Here is a 15784-nt window from a genome sequence, read left to right as displayed (position 1 = left end):
CTGTCAGCGTGGTTGTGTCGTTTAATCATCTGGAGCTCAGTTCAGGCTGTTTGAAGGAGACACATTCTGCCCTTTTTAACAGCTTAACACCGTTTTCTGAGTCAGACTTTGGTCTAAATACCTGCTGGTATAAGCACAGCGGCTGACAGCCTCTGTTTTCAGACTGAGCAGCAGCTCTACTCCGCCCTCTTTGTGAGGTAGCTGTAAGCTAGCAGCTGCTGTAGCATGTGGGGTGGTCCGTGGCGTAGTGTGTACAGCAGGCGCTCCATGTACATGAGGTCCTTGTCCTCGCTGCAGCTTCTTTTTTCATTGTTTTTTTTTTAAACATTTTTATTTAAATTTACTAGTTTACTTTGTCATTTTCCATATTCATGTGTTTGTATGTGTTTTGTACTGTTTTTATGTTGATATTGAATTCCCCCCCAGTTCCAAAAACCTATCTGCGCCCCTGCTTCAACATCGGTAAGTGTGAGCGTTGTCATTAAGCCAAGGCCGACTTGGCCCATATGTTCTGGTCCTGTAATAAACTATATAATTTTTGGATTACGATATTTCAAACGTTATCTGAAGCTTTTAACAGAGATATCCAACCCAGTGCTGAAATGGCTGTATTTGGAGTCCCAGGGGAGGGTAAACCAATGACAAATAAAATTAAAAATGTGCTTTTTCACATCTCCTTGCCCGGAGAAGAATCCTACTTGAGTGGAAATCAGCGCATCCACCCAAAGCCTCCTCCTGGTTGAAAGACCTGACTCTATTCCTTAAATTAGAAAAGATCAAATATTGCCTTAGAGGATCGAATAAAAAATTCCATGAAACTTTTATCTCATTTTGAGAAGCTTGAAGCCCCCCACATGACTGAAAAGTAAACGGGAATGAAGACTCAGAGACCCAGAAGACCTGTGTAGTGACAATTAAAGAAAGCAAATAGCCTGCTGGTACTGTCCTGAATATCCACTTTTTCTTTATTTTATTTATTTTTATTTTGCATCATTATTGTCTTTATTATTTTAATCTTGTATATTTTCATGTCTGTAACTTTTTTCTAGTGTAACACTTGGGGTGTACTTTTCAGTCACTATGTTTATTTTTATTATTCAGCTTCTTTTTCTTTGTATTGACAGCATGGTGGGGTGGGGGGAAGAAAATAAGAAAAATATGTATGTTGAATAACTTTGATCAATGCTCATTCTCTCAAATAAAAAAAGTTAAATAAAAAAACATCGGTAAGTGACCGAGCTAACGCACTCAGCACCGGGAGGGTTCTGCAGCAGTTGCCCAGCAACACCGTGTGAGTTTGTTTGTGAGATCCAGGGAGGTAGGTAGTCCGTAATAATCTCGTAATAGTTAGCTTTGATCAGCAGATTTTAAAAAGTAGGTAGCAACTGGAAGCAGTGACGAAAAAATATATTAAAAAAACAGCAGCAAAAGAGAGCTTTTAGAGGCCGTGTTTGTTACCATGGCAACTTTAACCACGTTTCGTCTCCAGTCAGTGAAAACAGAAAAATGTCCAAATGAAATGAACTTATTATTAAAATAAGTTATTATTAAAATCGTTAAATGCTGAATATTTACTTCCTCAGTCGTTTCAGAGACGCGTGACGTCTGCTAAACCTGACCGTGACGTCACGACCCGTCGCGGAGCCTCCTCCTGTCCCGCTGACGTCACGGGGAGTTTTAAGTGGACTCGCGGCGAGGGGTCCGGTCAGTGGCGGGTGCGCGTGTGTCAGCATGAGGGCCGCGAGCACGCTGCGGCAGCTCGCGCTGACCGGGACACGGAGCCTTCATCATCATCCTCCTCAGCGCTCCGCGGGGATCATCGGAGCTCCTTTCTCCAAGGGACAGGTGAGAGCGCGAGGACAGGCCAGGTGTGCGCGCAGGTGTGCGCGCAGGTGTGTGCGCGCTGTAAACCTCAGCGTGTGCGTGCGTGTGTGTGTTTGCAGCCCAGAGGCGGAGTGGAGGGAGGACCGGACCGGATCCGAGCTGCGGGGCTCCTGCAGCGGCTGCAGCAGCAAGGTGAGAGTCCCCTGGATGTCCGCCGCTGTGAGGACCCTCAGGCCTCCGAGCGGAGCCGGGATGTAACGGAGTACTTCCGCTTTTACTCGGATACTTCAGCGAGAGCTGCCTTAGTCTGACAGCTGCAGGTTGATTGATCAAAGCTTGAATCGATTGATCGGCAGGTTGATTTGGAGCTTTTTAACCGAACAGTTAAAGGAGAAACGAGCTGTTATATTTCGTTAACGTTCACCTTCACGGGAAGGAAAATGAACCGTTCCAGCAGACAGTTTTTTTTTTTTTTAATATTGTTTTGGGCTTTTTATGCCTTTAATGATAGGACAGCTGGAGAGAGACAGGAAGCAGGGGGCAGAGAGAGGGGGAAGACATGCAGCAAAGGGCCGGCTGCAGCCAGGACTATAGCCTCTGTACATGGGGCGGCTGCTCAGCGCACTACGCCACCGACCGCCCCAGCAGACAGTTCTTTTTATCAGATTTTTCCTTCAGTGTGACTGAAAGTTTAATCTGCTCAGCTGAGGAAAAGAGTTTCTGTGGCGATAATGTTCCTTGTTCGAGAACCGATCTTCTTGTTCGTTAAAAGATCTTCCTGATCGGCCGCGTTAACTCGTTATTATCATGTTAATTTGTTAATTATTTAACGCCTCCCTTCGTATCACTGCCTGCTGCTGCCTGCTGCCGACAGCCGTGCCTGTTACGGTGTTTGCTGCTCGGTCTGCACAGCAGGCAGTGATACGAAGGGAGAAAAAATAGGGCCAAGAGATTGTGAGGTCTGACTTTTTCCTGGAGAACCATTTTGTGATGCAAATGTATTACTCTGTTGAACGCATATTGTTTTGAGAAGCAAAACGCTTTATTTTTTAAACCCCAGCCAACTAGCCGGACTACCTTCATCAACACCAAAACGAGGCTGGAACTCTGCTCACAGGACGCAGCAGGGGGTAAGAAGATGTTCAGAAATGATGCTGCTGATATGGGATGTCATACAGCTTCATGTCAAAAGAGGCGAACTGTCCCTTTAAGGGTTAAGGTTAATGTTTATCCGGTTGGTGAGCGAGCTGGAACTTTAGTCTGTTCCGTTACTGACAAACCGATCGTCTCCCTGCGCGGCGCCGGCGGCTCATCAGCTGACCTCAGAGTGACCTTCACAGTTCTCAGTGGGTTCAGATCACGTTCCTGGTAACAGACGGGTCAAAGGTTGGTTCGGAACTCCAATCCGCTGTTAATGTTCACTCGCTGAGCATGCTGGGAAATGTATTCATGCTGTTAACCTGTGTGTTCAGGCTGCGCAGTGAAGGATTATGGGAACCTGGTGTTTGAGGAGGTGGCCGACGACAAGCCGGTGGGCGCGTTGAGAAGCGTTCGGGCGGTGGGCAGCGCCAACCAGAGGCTGTCGGAGGCGGTGCGGGCGGTGAAGAAGGACGGGCACACGGCCGTGATGCTGGGAGGAGACCACAGGTCAGAGAAACGGGAAGTCGCACACATAAAAACAGGGAATCTCAAAGCTCCAAGCTGAGTTTAAAACTACAGAACCGACGGCAGAGCAGCTCTGAGCAAGAAAAGTCTGCGATTTTTTTATCAGAGATGAAAGAAATTTACCCTCCCAGACAGATGCTCTGAGCTGCAGATGTGAGCACATCTGGAATAAAATCAGCCGTAAACTCTGTGTGTTTAAGACTAACTTTCATGAACCTGTTTTAATATGATCTTTTATAGATTTTTTATTTTTGGGGGGCTTTTTATGCCTTTATTAGACAGGACAGTGTCAGAGAGACAGGAAGCAGGGGGCAGAGAGAGGGGGAACAACATGCAGCACAGGGCCAGCTGCAGCGAGGACTATAGCCTCTGTACACAGGGCGCCTGCTCAACCCACTACGCCACCAACCACCCCTGTTTTATAGATCTTTAATCAAACTTCTTGCTGATTTTATGTGTCTTCATTCTACATCTTTTCTCAGAACTTTATGACAAATAGTGAGAACATTTTTATGAATACGACCCCAGATCCTTCCTCCTGACTCTTGAACCGAACATGTTGGAGTCAGATTACGCTGAAACAAACGTTCTCTGTCCAACACCGGCTCATTCAGGGAGTCATTTCCGAAGATGGAACCAAACTCCTTAAGGGAAAATAACTTTTGGGACGTTAAAGGGACAGTTCGCCTCTTCTGACATGAAGCTGTATGACATCCCATATCAGCAACATCATTTATGAACATCTTCTTACCCCCTGCTGCGTCCTGTGAGCAGAGTTCCAGCCTCGTTTTGGTGTTGATGAAGGTAGTCCGGCTAGTTGGCTGGGGTTTAAAAAATAAAGCGTTTTGCTTCTCAAAACAATATGCGTTCAACAGAGTAATACATTTGCATCACAAAATGGTTCTCCAGGAAAAAGTCAGACCTCACAATCGCTTGGCCCTATTTTCTCTCCCTTCATATCACTGCCTGCTGTGCAGACCGAGCAGCAAACACTGTAACAGGTGCGGCTGTCGGCAGGAGGCAGCAGGCAGGGATACGAAGGGAGAGAAAATAGGGCCAAGAGATTATGAGGTCTGACTTTTTCCTGGAGAACCATTTTGTGATGCAAATGTATTACTCTGTTGAACGCATATCGTTTTGTGAAGCAAGGCGCTTTATTTTATAAACCCCAGCCAACTAGCCGGACTACCTTCATCAACACCAAAACGAGGCTGGAACTCTGCTCACAGGACGCAGCAGGGGGTAAGAAGATGTTCAGAAATGATGTTGCTGATATGGGATGTCATACAGCTTCATGTCAAAAGAGGCGAACTATCCCTTAATACTAGTGAATACTTCACTAGAAGGAAAACTCAGTCATATTCAAATGCAGACATCCCAAGTTCCAAAAACTCATTTCAGGGAGATCGCTCAGTCTCCTCCACTAGTCTAAAATCCGGGATATTTTATCCGACTCGCGGGCATCCGTGATTAACTATCAATATCAGGGAGACTCCCGGACCTTCCGGGAGACTTGGGATGTCTGCAAATGGTCTATTAAGACCTATTACCACCGTATCAACCTTAATATTTCCTCTCAGATGAAAGTCTTTTAAATATTTGTTATCATTCATTATATCAACCGTTCTGTTATTAGCTATATTTTTAAATGCCTCCTCTTAGAGAAACGTTTATCCATGTTTGTTAGCTTTTGTTAGTTTACTCAAATAACCGGTTATAGTTATACCAATCTTACTGTTAGCTAAATTTACTTTTGCTCTGTTATAGTTATACCAATTCTACTGTTAGCTAAATTTACTTTTGCTCTGTTATAGTTATACCAATCCTACTATTAGCTAAATTTACTTTTGCTCTGTTATAGTTATACCAATCTTACTGTTAGCTAAATTTACTTTTGCTCTGTTATAGTTATACCAATCTTACTGTTAGCTAAATTTACTTTTGCTCTGTTATAGTTATACCAATCTTACTGTTAGCTAAATTTACTTTTGCTCTGTTATAGTTATACCAATCCTACTATTAGCTAAATTTACTTTTGCTCTGTTATAGTTATACCAATCCTACTATTAGCTAAGTTTACTTTTGCTCTGTTATAGTTATACCAATCTTACTGTTAGCTAAATTTACTTTTGCTCTGTTATAGTTATACCAATCCTACTATTAGCTAAATTTACTTTTGCTCTGTTATAGTTATACCAATCTTACTGTTAGCTAAATTTACTTTTGCTCTGTTATAGTTATACCAATCCTACTATTAGCTAAAATTACTTTTGCTTTGTTATAGTTATTCCAATCCTACTATTAGCTAAATTTACTTTTGCTCTGTTATAGTTATACCAATCCTACTGTTAGCTAAATTTACTTTTGCTTTGTTTTAGTTATACCAATTCTACTGTTAGCTAAATTTACTTTTGCTCTGCTATAGTTATACCAATGCTACTATTAGCTAAATTTACTTTTGCTCTGCTATAGTTATACCAATGCTACTATTAGCTAAATTTACTTTTGCTCTGTTATAGTTATACCAATCCTACTGTTAGCTAAATTTACTTTTGCTCTGTTATAGTTATACCAATGCTACTATTAGCTAAATTTACCTTTGCTCTGTTATAGTTATACCAATCCTACTGTTAGATAAAATGACCTGATTGATGTTCTGTATCTGTATTTCTGTGTTTGATTTTTTGATGTTTTTATTTCTGTGTTTCTGTGTTGTAAAGCACTTTGGATCGCCTTGTTGCTGAAAAGTGCTATTTAGATAAATTTCCCTTGACTTTGACACATCTGTTTTGTGTTCTCAGCCTGGCCATCGGATCGATCCACGGCCACTCGGAGGCCGTGGGGCAGCTGAGCGTGGTGTGGGTAGACGCCCACGCAGACATCAACACGGCGCTGACCTCGGACACGGGAAACCTCCACGGGCAGCCCGTGTCCTACCTGCTCCACGAGCTGCGGTCCAAGGTGCGCCGCTCCTCTGAGCCGCCGCCAGCCTCGCCGAACCGGACCGCAGAATCATTAACGCCTTCATCTCCATCACAGGTGCCTGAGCTCCCGAACTTCTCCTGGGTGAAGCCGTGCCTGTCGGCCGCAGACCTGGTCTACATCGGTCTGAGAGACGTGGATCCAGGAGAGCAGTGAGTCATCGAGCATGAAGCACGAAAACTGCCGGATGGAGTTATGCAAACATTGTTTTAGTAGTTAACCAGTAACGTTCCTTGTCCAAGTGTCTCTAATCTGTGTCCCATCCACCTCCACAATGCTCTGTTCAGTCAGTAAACTCAGTTTATTCAGTGGTGTGATGGACCATGTCACCAGTTAACGTTAAAAAGAGATCAGATACTCAGTGGCCAAAGCTGCTGATGATTTGTTGAACGATTTGTTTAACCTTTGCTTTTATGTATGAAGGAGTTTTACACCTGCTGGTGACTTCAGACGCCCTGAAATATGCTCCCAGGAACAGGAAGAAGGAGTTTTACACCTCAGACGCCCTGATATAAGCTCCCAGGAACAGGAAGAAGGAGTTTTACATCTCAGACGCCCTGATATATGCTCCCAGGAACAGGAAGAAGGAGTTTTACACCTCAGACGCCCTGATATATGCTCCCAGGAACAGGAAGAAGCAGTTTTACACCTCAGACGCCCTGATATATGCTCCCAGGAACAGGAAGAAGGAGTTTTACACCTCAGACGCCCTGATATATGCTCCCAGGAACAGGAAGAAGGAGTTTTACACCTCAGACGCCCTGATATATGCTCCCAGGAACAGGAAGAAGGAGTTTTACACTTTAGACGCCCTGATATATGCTCCTAGGAACAGGAAGAAGGAGTTTTACACTTTAGACGCCCTGATATATGCTCCTAGGAACAGGAAGAAGGAGTTTTACACCTCAGACGCCCTGATATATGCTCCCAGGAACAGGAAGAAGGAGTTTTACACTTCAGACGCCCTGATATATGCTCCCAGGAACAGGAAGAAGGAGTTTTACACCTAAGACGCCCTGATATATGCTCCCAGGAACAGGAAGAAGGAGTTTTACACCTCAGACGCCCTGATATATGCTCCCAGGAACAGGAAGAAGGAGTTTTACACCTCAGACGCCCTGATATATGCTCCTAGGAACAGGAAGAAGGAGTTTTACACCTCAGACGCCCTGATATATGCTCCCAGGAACAGGAAGAAGGAGTTTTACACCTCAGACGCCCTGATATATGCTCCTAGGAACAGGAAGAAGGAGTTTTACACCTCAGACGCCCTGATATATGCTCCTAGGAACAGGAAGAAGGAGTTTTACACCTCAGATGCCCTGATATATGCTCCCAGGAACAGGAAGAAGGAGTTTTACACCTCAGACGCCCTGATATATGCTCCCAGGAACAGGAAGAAGGAGTTTTACACCTCAGACGCCCTGATATGTGCTCCCAGGAACAGGAAGAAGGAGTTTTACATTTCAGACGCCCTGATATATGCTCCCAGGAACAGGAAGAAGGAGTTTTACACCTCAGACGCCCTGATATATGCTCCCAGGAACAGGAAGAAGGAGTTTTACACTTCAAACGCCCTGATATATGCTCCTAGGAACAGGAAGGAGTTTTACACCTCAGACGCCCTGATATATGCTCCTAGGAACAGGAAGAAGGAGTTTTACACCTCAGACGCCCTGATATATGCTCCTAGGAACAGGAAGAAGGAGTTTTACACCTCAGACGCCCTGATATATGCTCCCAGGAACAGGAAGAAGGAGTTTTACACCTCAGACGCCCTGATATATGCTCCCAGGAACAGGAAGAAGGAGTTTTACACCTCAGACGCCCTGATATATGCTCCCAGGAACAGGAAGAAGGAGTTTTACACCTCAGACGCCCTGATATATGCTCCCAGGAACAGGAAGAAGGAGTTTTACACCTCAGACGCCCTGATATATGCTCTTAGGAACAGGAAGAAGGAGTTTTACACCTCAGACGCCCTGATATATGCTCTTAGGAACAGGAAGAAGGAGTTTTACACCTCAGACGCCCTGATATATGCTCCCAGGAACAGGAAGAAGGAGTTTTACACTTCAGACGCCCTGATATATGCTCCTAGGAACAGGAAGAAGGAGTTTTACACAATATGGAGGCTTTAAAAGCAGTTTGCATGTCGACTACAATCTGGATTTTTCACTAAGAGCCACAACAAACAGAATAGAGACGAACTTCTTCATCCAAATTAAATTTTGAAGATGGGACCAAACTCCTTTCAAGACCACTTTGAACAGTTCACATTTTGATGCTGAATGAACCGTTATGAGGCTGAAACACTGATAAGGTTCTGGGCAGGTCACCGACTGTCAGGAGCAAACTTTAAACAAGAATTTATCTCAACCTTTTTAACCCAGAGGTCAGTGAACCGGTAGCTCAGTCACAGGTCATTTAAACACCGGCTTTCCCTCCCAAAACTTACCCAATTCAATCTTTAGAAATCAGAACCTTCAACTTCATTCTTCTGATGTGGAGATTTTACGTTTCCCTCCGTCAGCTTCATCCTGAAGCAGCTGGGTGTGAAGGTGTTCTCCATGTCGGAGGTGGATCAGCTCGGCGTGGCCAGAGTCATGGAGGAGACGTGTGACTACCTGCGTGCCAGGTAACCCGCTCCTGAGTTCACCATGAACATGTTTCAGCTGAAAAACTCTGATGATCTGATTTCATCTTCTCTTTAACTTTCTTCTCATCTGAACAGAGGGAACAAACCCGTCCACCTGAGCTACGACATAGACGCCATCGATCCCTCCGTCACACCAGCCACGGGAACACCTGTCGTCGGAGGCCTCTCCTACAGAGAGGGCCTCTACATCACCGAGCACCTCTGTCGGACAGGTACGTCTCACAGGCCGACCCTCAGAGGGATCCTCCTGGCTGCTACACTGCCCCCTACAGGCAGAGATGGGAACTACTAGCTGTGAGACCAGCTGACCACAGGTGGTGTAGAGGTGGAGGGAGGAGGAAGACCTGAGGGAGCGAGATGGGATGACAATGGAGAGGAGATCAGAGAGATATGGGGGGGCGAGGTTGTGGATGGCCTTGAATGTGTAAAGTAGGGTTTTAAAAGTAATTCTGAATTTGAGCCAGTGAAGCTGCTGGAGGACGGGGGTGATATGGTGAAAGGAGAAGGGGGGATACCGGTGATGATAGGTTACTGATGGTAACCGATGGTCACCGATGGTTACCGATGCTTACCGATGCTTACCGATGCTTACTGATGGTTACTGATGCTTACTGATGGTCACTGATGGTCACCGATGCTTACTGATGGTTACTGATGCTTACTGATGGTCACTGATGGTTACTGATGGTCACTGATGGTTACCGATGCTTACTGATGGTTACCGATGCTTACTGATGGTTACTGATGGTTACCGATGCTTACTGATGGTTACCGATGCTTACTGATGGTAACTGATGCTTACTGATGGTTACTTATGCTTACTGATGGTTACTGATGGTCACTGATGGTCACCGATGCTTACTGATGGTTACCGATGGTTACTGATGCTTACTGATGGTTATCGATGGTTACTGATGGTTACCGATGCTTACTGATGGTTACCGATGCTTACTGATGGTAACTGATGCTTACTGATGGTTACTTATGCTTACTGATGGTTACTGATGGTCACTGATGGTCACCGATGCTTACTGATGGTTACCGATGGTTACCGATGGTTACTGATGCTTACTGATGGTTATCGATGGTTACTGATGGTAACCGATGGTTACTGATGGTTACTGATGCTTACTGATGGTCACTGATGGTCACTGATGGTCACCGATGCTTACTGATGGTTACTGATGGTCACCAATGCTTACTGATAGTTACCGATGGTCACTGATAGTTACTGATGGTTACTGATGCTTACTGATGCTTACTGATGGTTACTGATGCTTACTGATGGTTACTGATGGTTACCGATGGTTACCGATGGTTACCGATGCTTACCGATGCTTGCCGATGCTTACCGATGGTTACTGATGGTTACTGATGCTTACTGATGGTCACTGATGGTTACCGATGGTTACCGATGGTTACCGATGGTTACTGATGCTTACTGATGGTCACTGATGGTCACCGATGCTTACTGATGGTCACTGATGGTCACCGATGCTTACTGATGGTTACCGATGGTTACCGATGGTTACTGATGCTTACTGATGGTTATCGATGGTTACTGATGGTAACCGATGGTTACTGATGGTTACTGATGCTTACTGATGGTCACTGATGGTCACTGATGGTCACCGATGCTTACTGATGGTTACTGATGCTTACTGATGGTCACTGATGGTCACCAATGCTTACTGATAGTTACCGATGGTCACTGATAGTTACTGATGGTTACTGATGCTTACTGATGGTTACTGATGCTTACTGATGGTTACTGATGGTTACCGATGGTTACCGATGGTTACCGATGGTTACCGATGCTTACCGATGCTTACCGATGGTTACTGATGCTTAGTGATGGTTACCGATGGTTACCGATGGTTACTGATGCTTACTGATGGTCACTGATGGTCACCGATGCTTACTGATGGTTACTGATGGTTACCGATGCTTACTGATGCTTACTGATGCTTACTGATGGTTACTGATGGTTACCGATGCTTACTGATGGTTACCGATGCTTACTGATGGTTACTGATGCTTACTGATGGTCACTGATGGTCACCGATGCTTACTGATGGTTACTGATGGTTACCGATGCTTACTGATGGTTACTGATGCTTACTGATGGTCACTGATGGTCACCGATGCTTACTGATGGTTACTGATGGTCACCGATGCTTACTGATGGTTACTGATGGTTACCGATGCTTACTGATGGTTACTGATGGTCACCGATGCTTACTGATGGTTACTGATGGTTACCGATGCTTACTGATGGTTACTGATGGTCACTGATGGTCACCGATGCTTACTGATGGTTACCGATGGTCACTGATAGTTACTGATGGTTACTGATGCTTCCTGATGGTTACTGATGGTCACTGATGCTTACTGATGGTTACCGATGCTTACCGATGCTTACCGATGCTTGCCGATGCTTACCGATGCTTACCGATGGTTACTGATGGTTACCGATGGTTACTGATGCTTACTGATGGTCACTGATGGTCACCGATGCTTACTGATGGTTACTGAATGTTACCGATGCTTACTGATGGTTACCGATGCTTACTGATGGTTACTGATGGTCACTGATGGTCACCGATGGTTACCGATGGTTACTGATGCTTACTAATGGTTACTGATGGTCACTGATGGTCACCGATGCTTACTGATGGTTACTGATGGTTACCGATGCTTACTGATGGTTACCGATGCTTACTGATGGTCACCGATGGTTACTGATGGTCACCGATGGTCACCGATGGTCACCGATGCTTACTGATGGTTACTGATGGTCACCGATGCTTACTGATGGTTACTGATGGTTACCGATGCTTACCGATGCTTACCGATGCTTACCGATGCTTACCGATGGTTACCGATGCTTACTGATGGTTACTGACGGTTACTGGTGCTTACTGATGGTTACTGACGGTTACCGATGCTTACCGATGGTTACCGATGCTTACTGATGGTTACTGACGGTTACTGGTGCTTACTGATGGTTACTGACGGTTACCGATGCTTACCGATGGTTACCGATGCTTACTCATGGTTATCGATGCTTACTGATGGTTACTGATGGTCACCGATGCTTACTGATGGTTACTGATGGTTACCGATGGTTACCGATGGTCACCGATGGTTACTGATGGTCACCAATGGTTACTGATGGTCACCGATGGTCACCAATGCTTACTGATAGTTACCGATGGTCACTGATAGTTACTGATGGTTACTGATGCTTACTGATGGTTACTGATGCTTACTGATGGTTACTGATGGTTACCGATGGTTACCGATGCTTACCGATGCTTACCGATGGTTACTGATGCTTAGTGATGGTTACCGATGGTTACCGATGGTTACTGATGCTTACTGATGGTCACTGATGGTCACCGATGCTTACTGATGGTTACTGATGGTTACCGATGCTTACTGATGCTTACTGATGCTTACTGATGGTTACTGATGGTTACCGATGCTTACTGATGGTTACCGATGCTTACTGATGGTTACTGATGCTTACTGATGGTCACTGATGGTCACCGATGCTTACTGATGGTTACTGATGGTTACCGATGCTTACTGATGGTTACTGATGCTTACTGATGGTCACTGATGGTCACCGATGCTTACTGATGGTTACTGATGGTCACCGATGCTTACTGATGGTTACTGATGGTTACCGATGCTTACTGATGGTTACTGATGGTCACTGATGGTCACCGATGCTTACTGATGGTTACTGATGGTCACCGATGCTTACTGATGGTTACTGATGGTTACCGATGCTTACTGATGGTTACTGATGGTCACTGATGGTCACCGATGCTTACTGATGGTTACCGATGGTCACTGATAGTTACTGATGGTTACTGATGCTTCCTGATGGTCACTGATGGTCACCGATGCTTACTGATGGTTACTGAATGTTACCGATGCTTACTGATGGTTACCGATGCTTACTGATGGTTACTGATGGTCACTGATGGTCACCGATGGTTACCGATGGTTACTGATGCTTACTAATGGTTACTGATGGTCACTGATGGTCACCGATGCTTACTGATGGTTACTGATGGTTACCGATGCTTACTGATGGTTACCGATGCTTACTGATGGTCACCGATGGTTACTGATGGTCACCGATGGTCACCGATGGTCACCGATGCTTACTGATGGTTACTGATGGTCACCGATGCTTACTGATGGTTACTGATGGTTACCGATGCTTACCGATGCTTACCGATGCTTACCGATGCTTACCGATGCTTACTGATGGTTACTGACGGTTACTGGTGCTTACTGATGGTTACTGACGGTTACCGATGCTTACCGATGGTTACCGATGCTTACTGATGGTTACTGATGGTTACCGATGGTTACTGATGCTTACTGATGGTCACTGATGGTCACCGATGCTTACTGATGGTTACTGAATGTTACCGATGCTTACTGATGGTTACCGATGCTTACTGATGGTTACTGATGGTCACTGATGGTCACCGATGGTTACCGATGGTTACTGATGCTTACTAATGGTTACTGATGGTCACTGATGGTCACCGATGCTTACTGATGGTTACTGATGGTTACCGATGCTTACTGATGGTTACCGATGCTTACTGATGGTCACCGATGGTTACTGATGGTCACCGATGGTCACCGATGGTCACCGATGCTTACTGATGGTTACTGATGGTCACCGATGCTTACTGATGGTTACTGATGGTTACCGATGCTTACCGATGCTTACCGATGCTTACCGATGCTTACCGATGCTTACTGATGGTTACTGACGGTTACTGGTGCTTACTGATGGTTACTGACGGTTACCGATGCTTACCGATGGTTACCGATGCTTACTGATGGTTACTGACGGTTACTGGTGCTTACTGATGGTTACTGACGGTTACCGATGCTTACCGATGGTTACCGATGCTTACTCATGGTTATCGATGCTTACTGATGGTCACCGATGCTTACTGATGGTTACTGATGGTCACCGATGCTTACTGATGGTTACTGATGGTCACCAATGGTTACTGATGGTCACCGATGGTCACCGATGGTTACCGATGGTCACTGATGGTCACTGATGGTTACTGATGCTTACTGATGGTTACTGATGGTCACTGATGGTTACCGATGGTCACCGATGGTTACCGATGGTTACCGATGGTCACCGATGCTTACTGATGGTTACTGATGGTCACCGATGGTCACTGATGGTTACTGATGGTTACTGATGGTCACCGATGGTTACTGATGGTCACTGATGGTTACTGATGGTTACCGATGGTTACTGATGGTCACTGATGGTTACTGATGGTTACCGATGGTCACCGATGGTTACCGATGCTTACCGATGCTTACTGATGCTAACTGATGCTAACTGATGCTTACTGATGGTTACCAATGGTTACTGATGGTCACTGATGGTTACTGGTGCTCGGATTGGGACACGGTTGGATGCCATTCGTTTTACTCGTTCTTGTTTTTCACCATCGGGCCGTTTCTGTGGACAATAATGTGTTAACGTTTGTAACTTCTGTTGAAAAGTCGTCGGTTTGCTTTCAGGCGTGCGTCAGCCCACCCACTCAGCATCAGCACCAGCCATCGGTGCTCAGGAGACTCACGCTGATCAGTTTTCCTGCGACACTGATCAGTGCAGCTGAACCTCACAGAAAAACCAGTTCTCTAAACTTTAGTTTAGTTTAGTTTTCTTGGTTCAAACGGTTTTGGTGAAACAGATTCTCTGTGGAGCATCACTGACCTCTGAGCTCACCTGTTCCTCAGGTCTGCTGTCGGCCATCGACCTGGTGGAAGTGAATCCTCTGAGGGGCCAGACGGAGGAGGCGGTCCGGTCCACGGTCGGCACGGCCGTCGACCTGCTGCTCGGATGTTTCGGACGTCTCCGTGAAGGAAACCACCCGCCGGGTTACCGCCTGCCCGAGCCGTAACACCGACTGCAACGACTGACCCTGAACGCCAAACACGGCCGACGTCGTCTTCCTGTGAACTCTGATGTTCAACTTTAAACGCACAAATGAGGAAAATCTCTCACAGAAATGATGATTTCATAGATAAAATGTTGATTTCATAAATAAAATGTTGATTTTAAAACTCAAAGATGAGTGTTTGGTGCTGGTAAATCTGACGTATGGACACTGTGGACCCGTCATTTTATACGCTTTCATAAAGAAAACACGAATCAAACGCAGATCTGTGGGTGAATCCGGCCGAGATTTAACAAATCAGTCTGATTATTCAGGTATTTCAGCTGGACTTTGAATAAAATATGAAAACATGAAATGATTCTTTTCTTCATTTTTCTTTAAGTTTCAGAATCAGAAGTTAAACTACAAAACCACACATTTTAATCACTGACTTCATGTGAAAGAGATTCATCCTTTAAATTTACACTAAAATACCTGAAGAACAATCATGAAAATCACTAAAATACCTCAAAAACCTAAAAAAAAAGACTCACAAAGGCCTAAAAATACAAAATTCCTTGAAGGACTTTCGTCCTCCAAAGTTACATGAGGTGAGATTAAAAGGAATTTATATTTCTTTCCACCAAATTACCATGAAAATCCAGTCGAATCCTGCAGTGTTTAAACAGCCTCTCAGACTGCGCAGATA

At 45.1% G+C, this 15784-nt stretch overlaps 1 protein-coding gene across 1 annotated transcript; it reads left to right on the top strand.

The window, feature by feature from the left end:
* Positions 1 to 1639: 1639 nt before the first annotated feature.
* On the top strand, positions 1640 to 15414 carry arg1 (arginase 1). Its single transcript, XM_075457129.1, has 8 exons — positions 1640 to 1845; positions 1944 to 2016; positions 3297 to 3471; positions 6291 to 6450; positions 6529 to 6623; positions 9005 to 9109; positions 9206 to 9342; positions 14936 to 15414. The coding sequence occupies exons 1-8, from the start codon at positions 1732 to 1734 to the stop codon at positions 15097 to 15099; spliced, it is 1023 nt and encodes a 340-aa protein (XP_075313244.1). The 5' UTR covers positions 1640 to 1731; the 3' UTR covers positions 15100 to 15414.
* Positions 15415 to 15784: the final 370 nt, after the last annotated feature.

The sequence above is a fragment of the Odontesthes bonariensis genome, chromosome 23 (assembly GCF_027942865.1).
Source record: "Odontesthes bonariensis isolate fOdoBon6 chromosome 23, fOdoBon6.hap1, whole genome shotgun sequence".
NCBI lineage: Eukaryota > Metazoa > Chordata > Actinopteri > Atheriniformes > Atherinopsidae > Odontesthes > Odontesthes bonariensis.
Note: the sequence above shows the minus strand (reverse complement) of the source record. Positions and strands in the feature narration are given on the sequence as shown.

Excerpts from the sequence above, each read along its gene's own strand:
- arg1 (XM_075457129.1), top strand. The coding sequence starts at position 1,732 with ATGAGGGCCGCGAGCACGCTGCGGCAGCTCGCGCTGACCGGGACACGG. Across the intron at positions 1,846-1,943 it reads CTCCTTTCTCCAAGGGACAG|CCCAGAGGCGGAGTGGAGGG; the intron begins GTGAGAGCGCGA and ends GTGTGTTTGCAG. Across the intron at positions 6,451-6,528 it reads TCCACGAGCTGCGGTCCAAG|GTGCCTGAGCTCCCGAACTT; the intron begins GTGCGCCGCTCC and ends TCTCCATCACAG.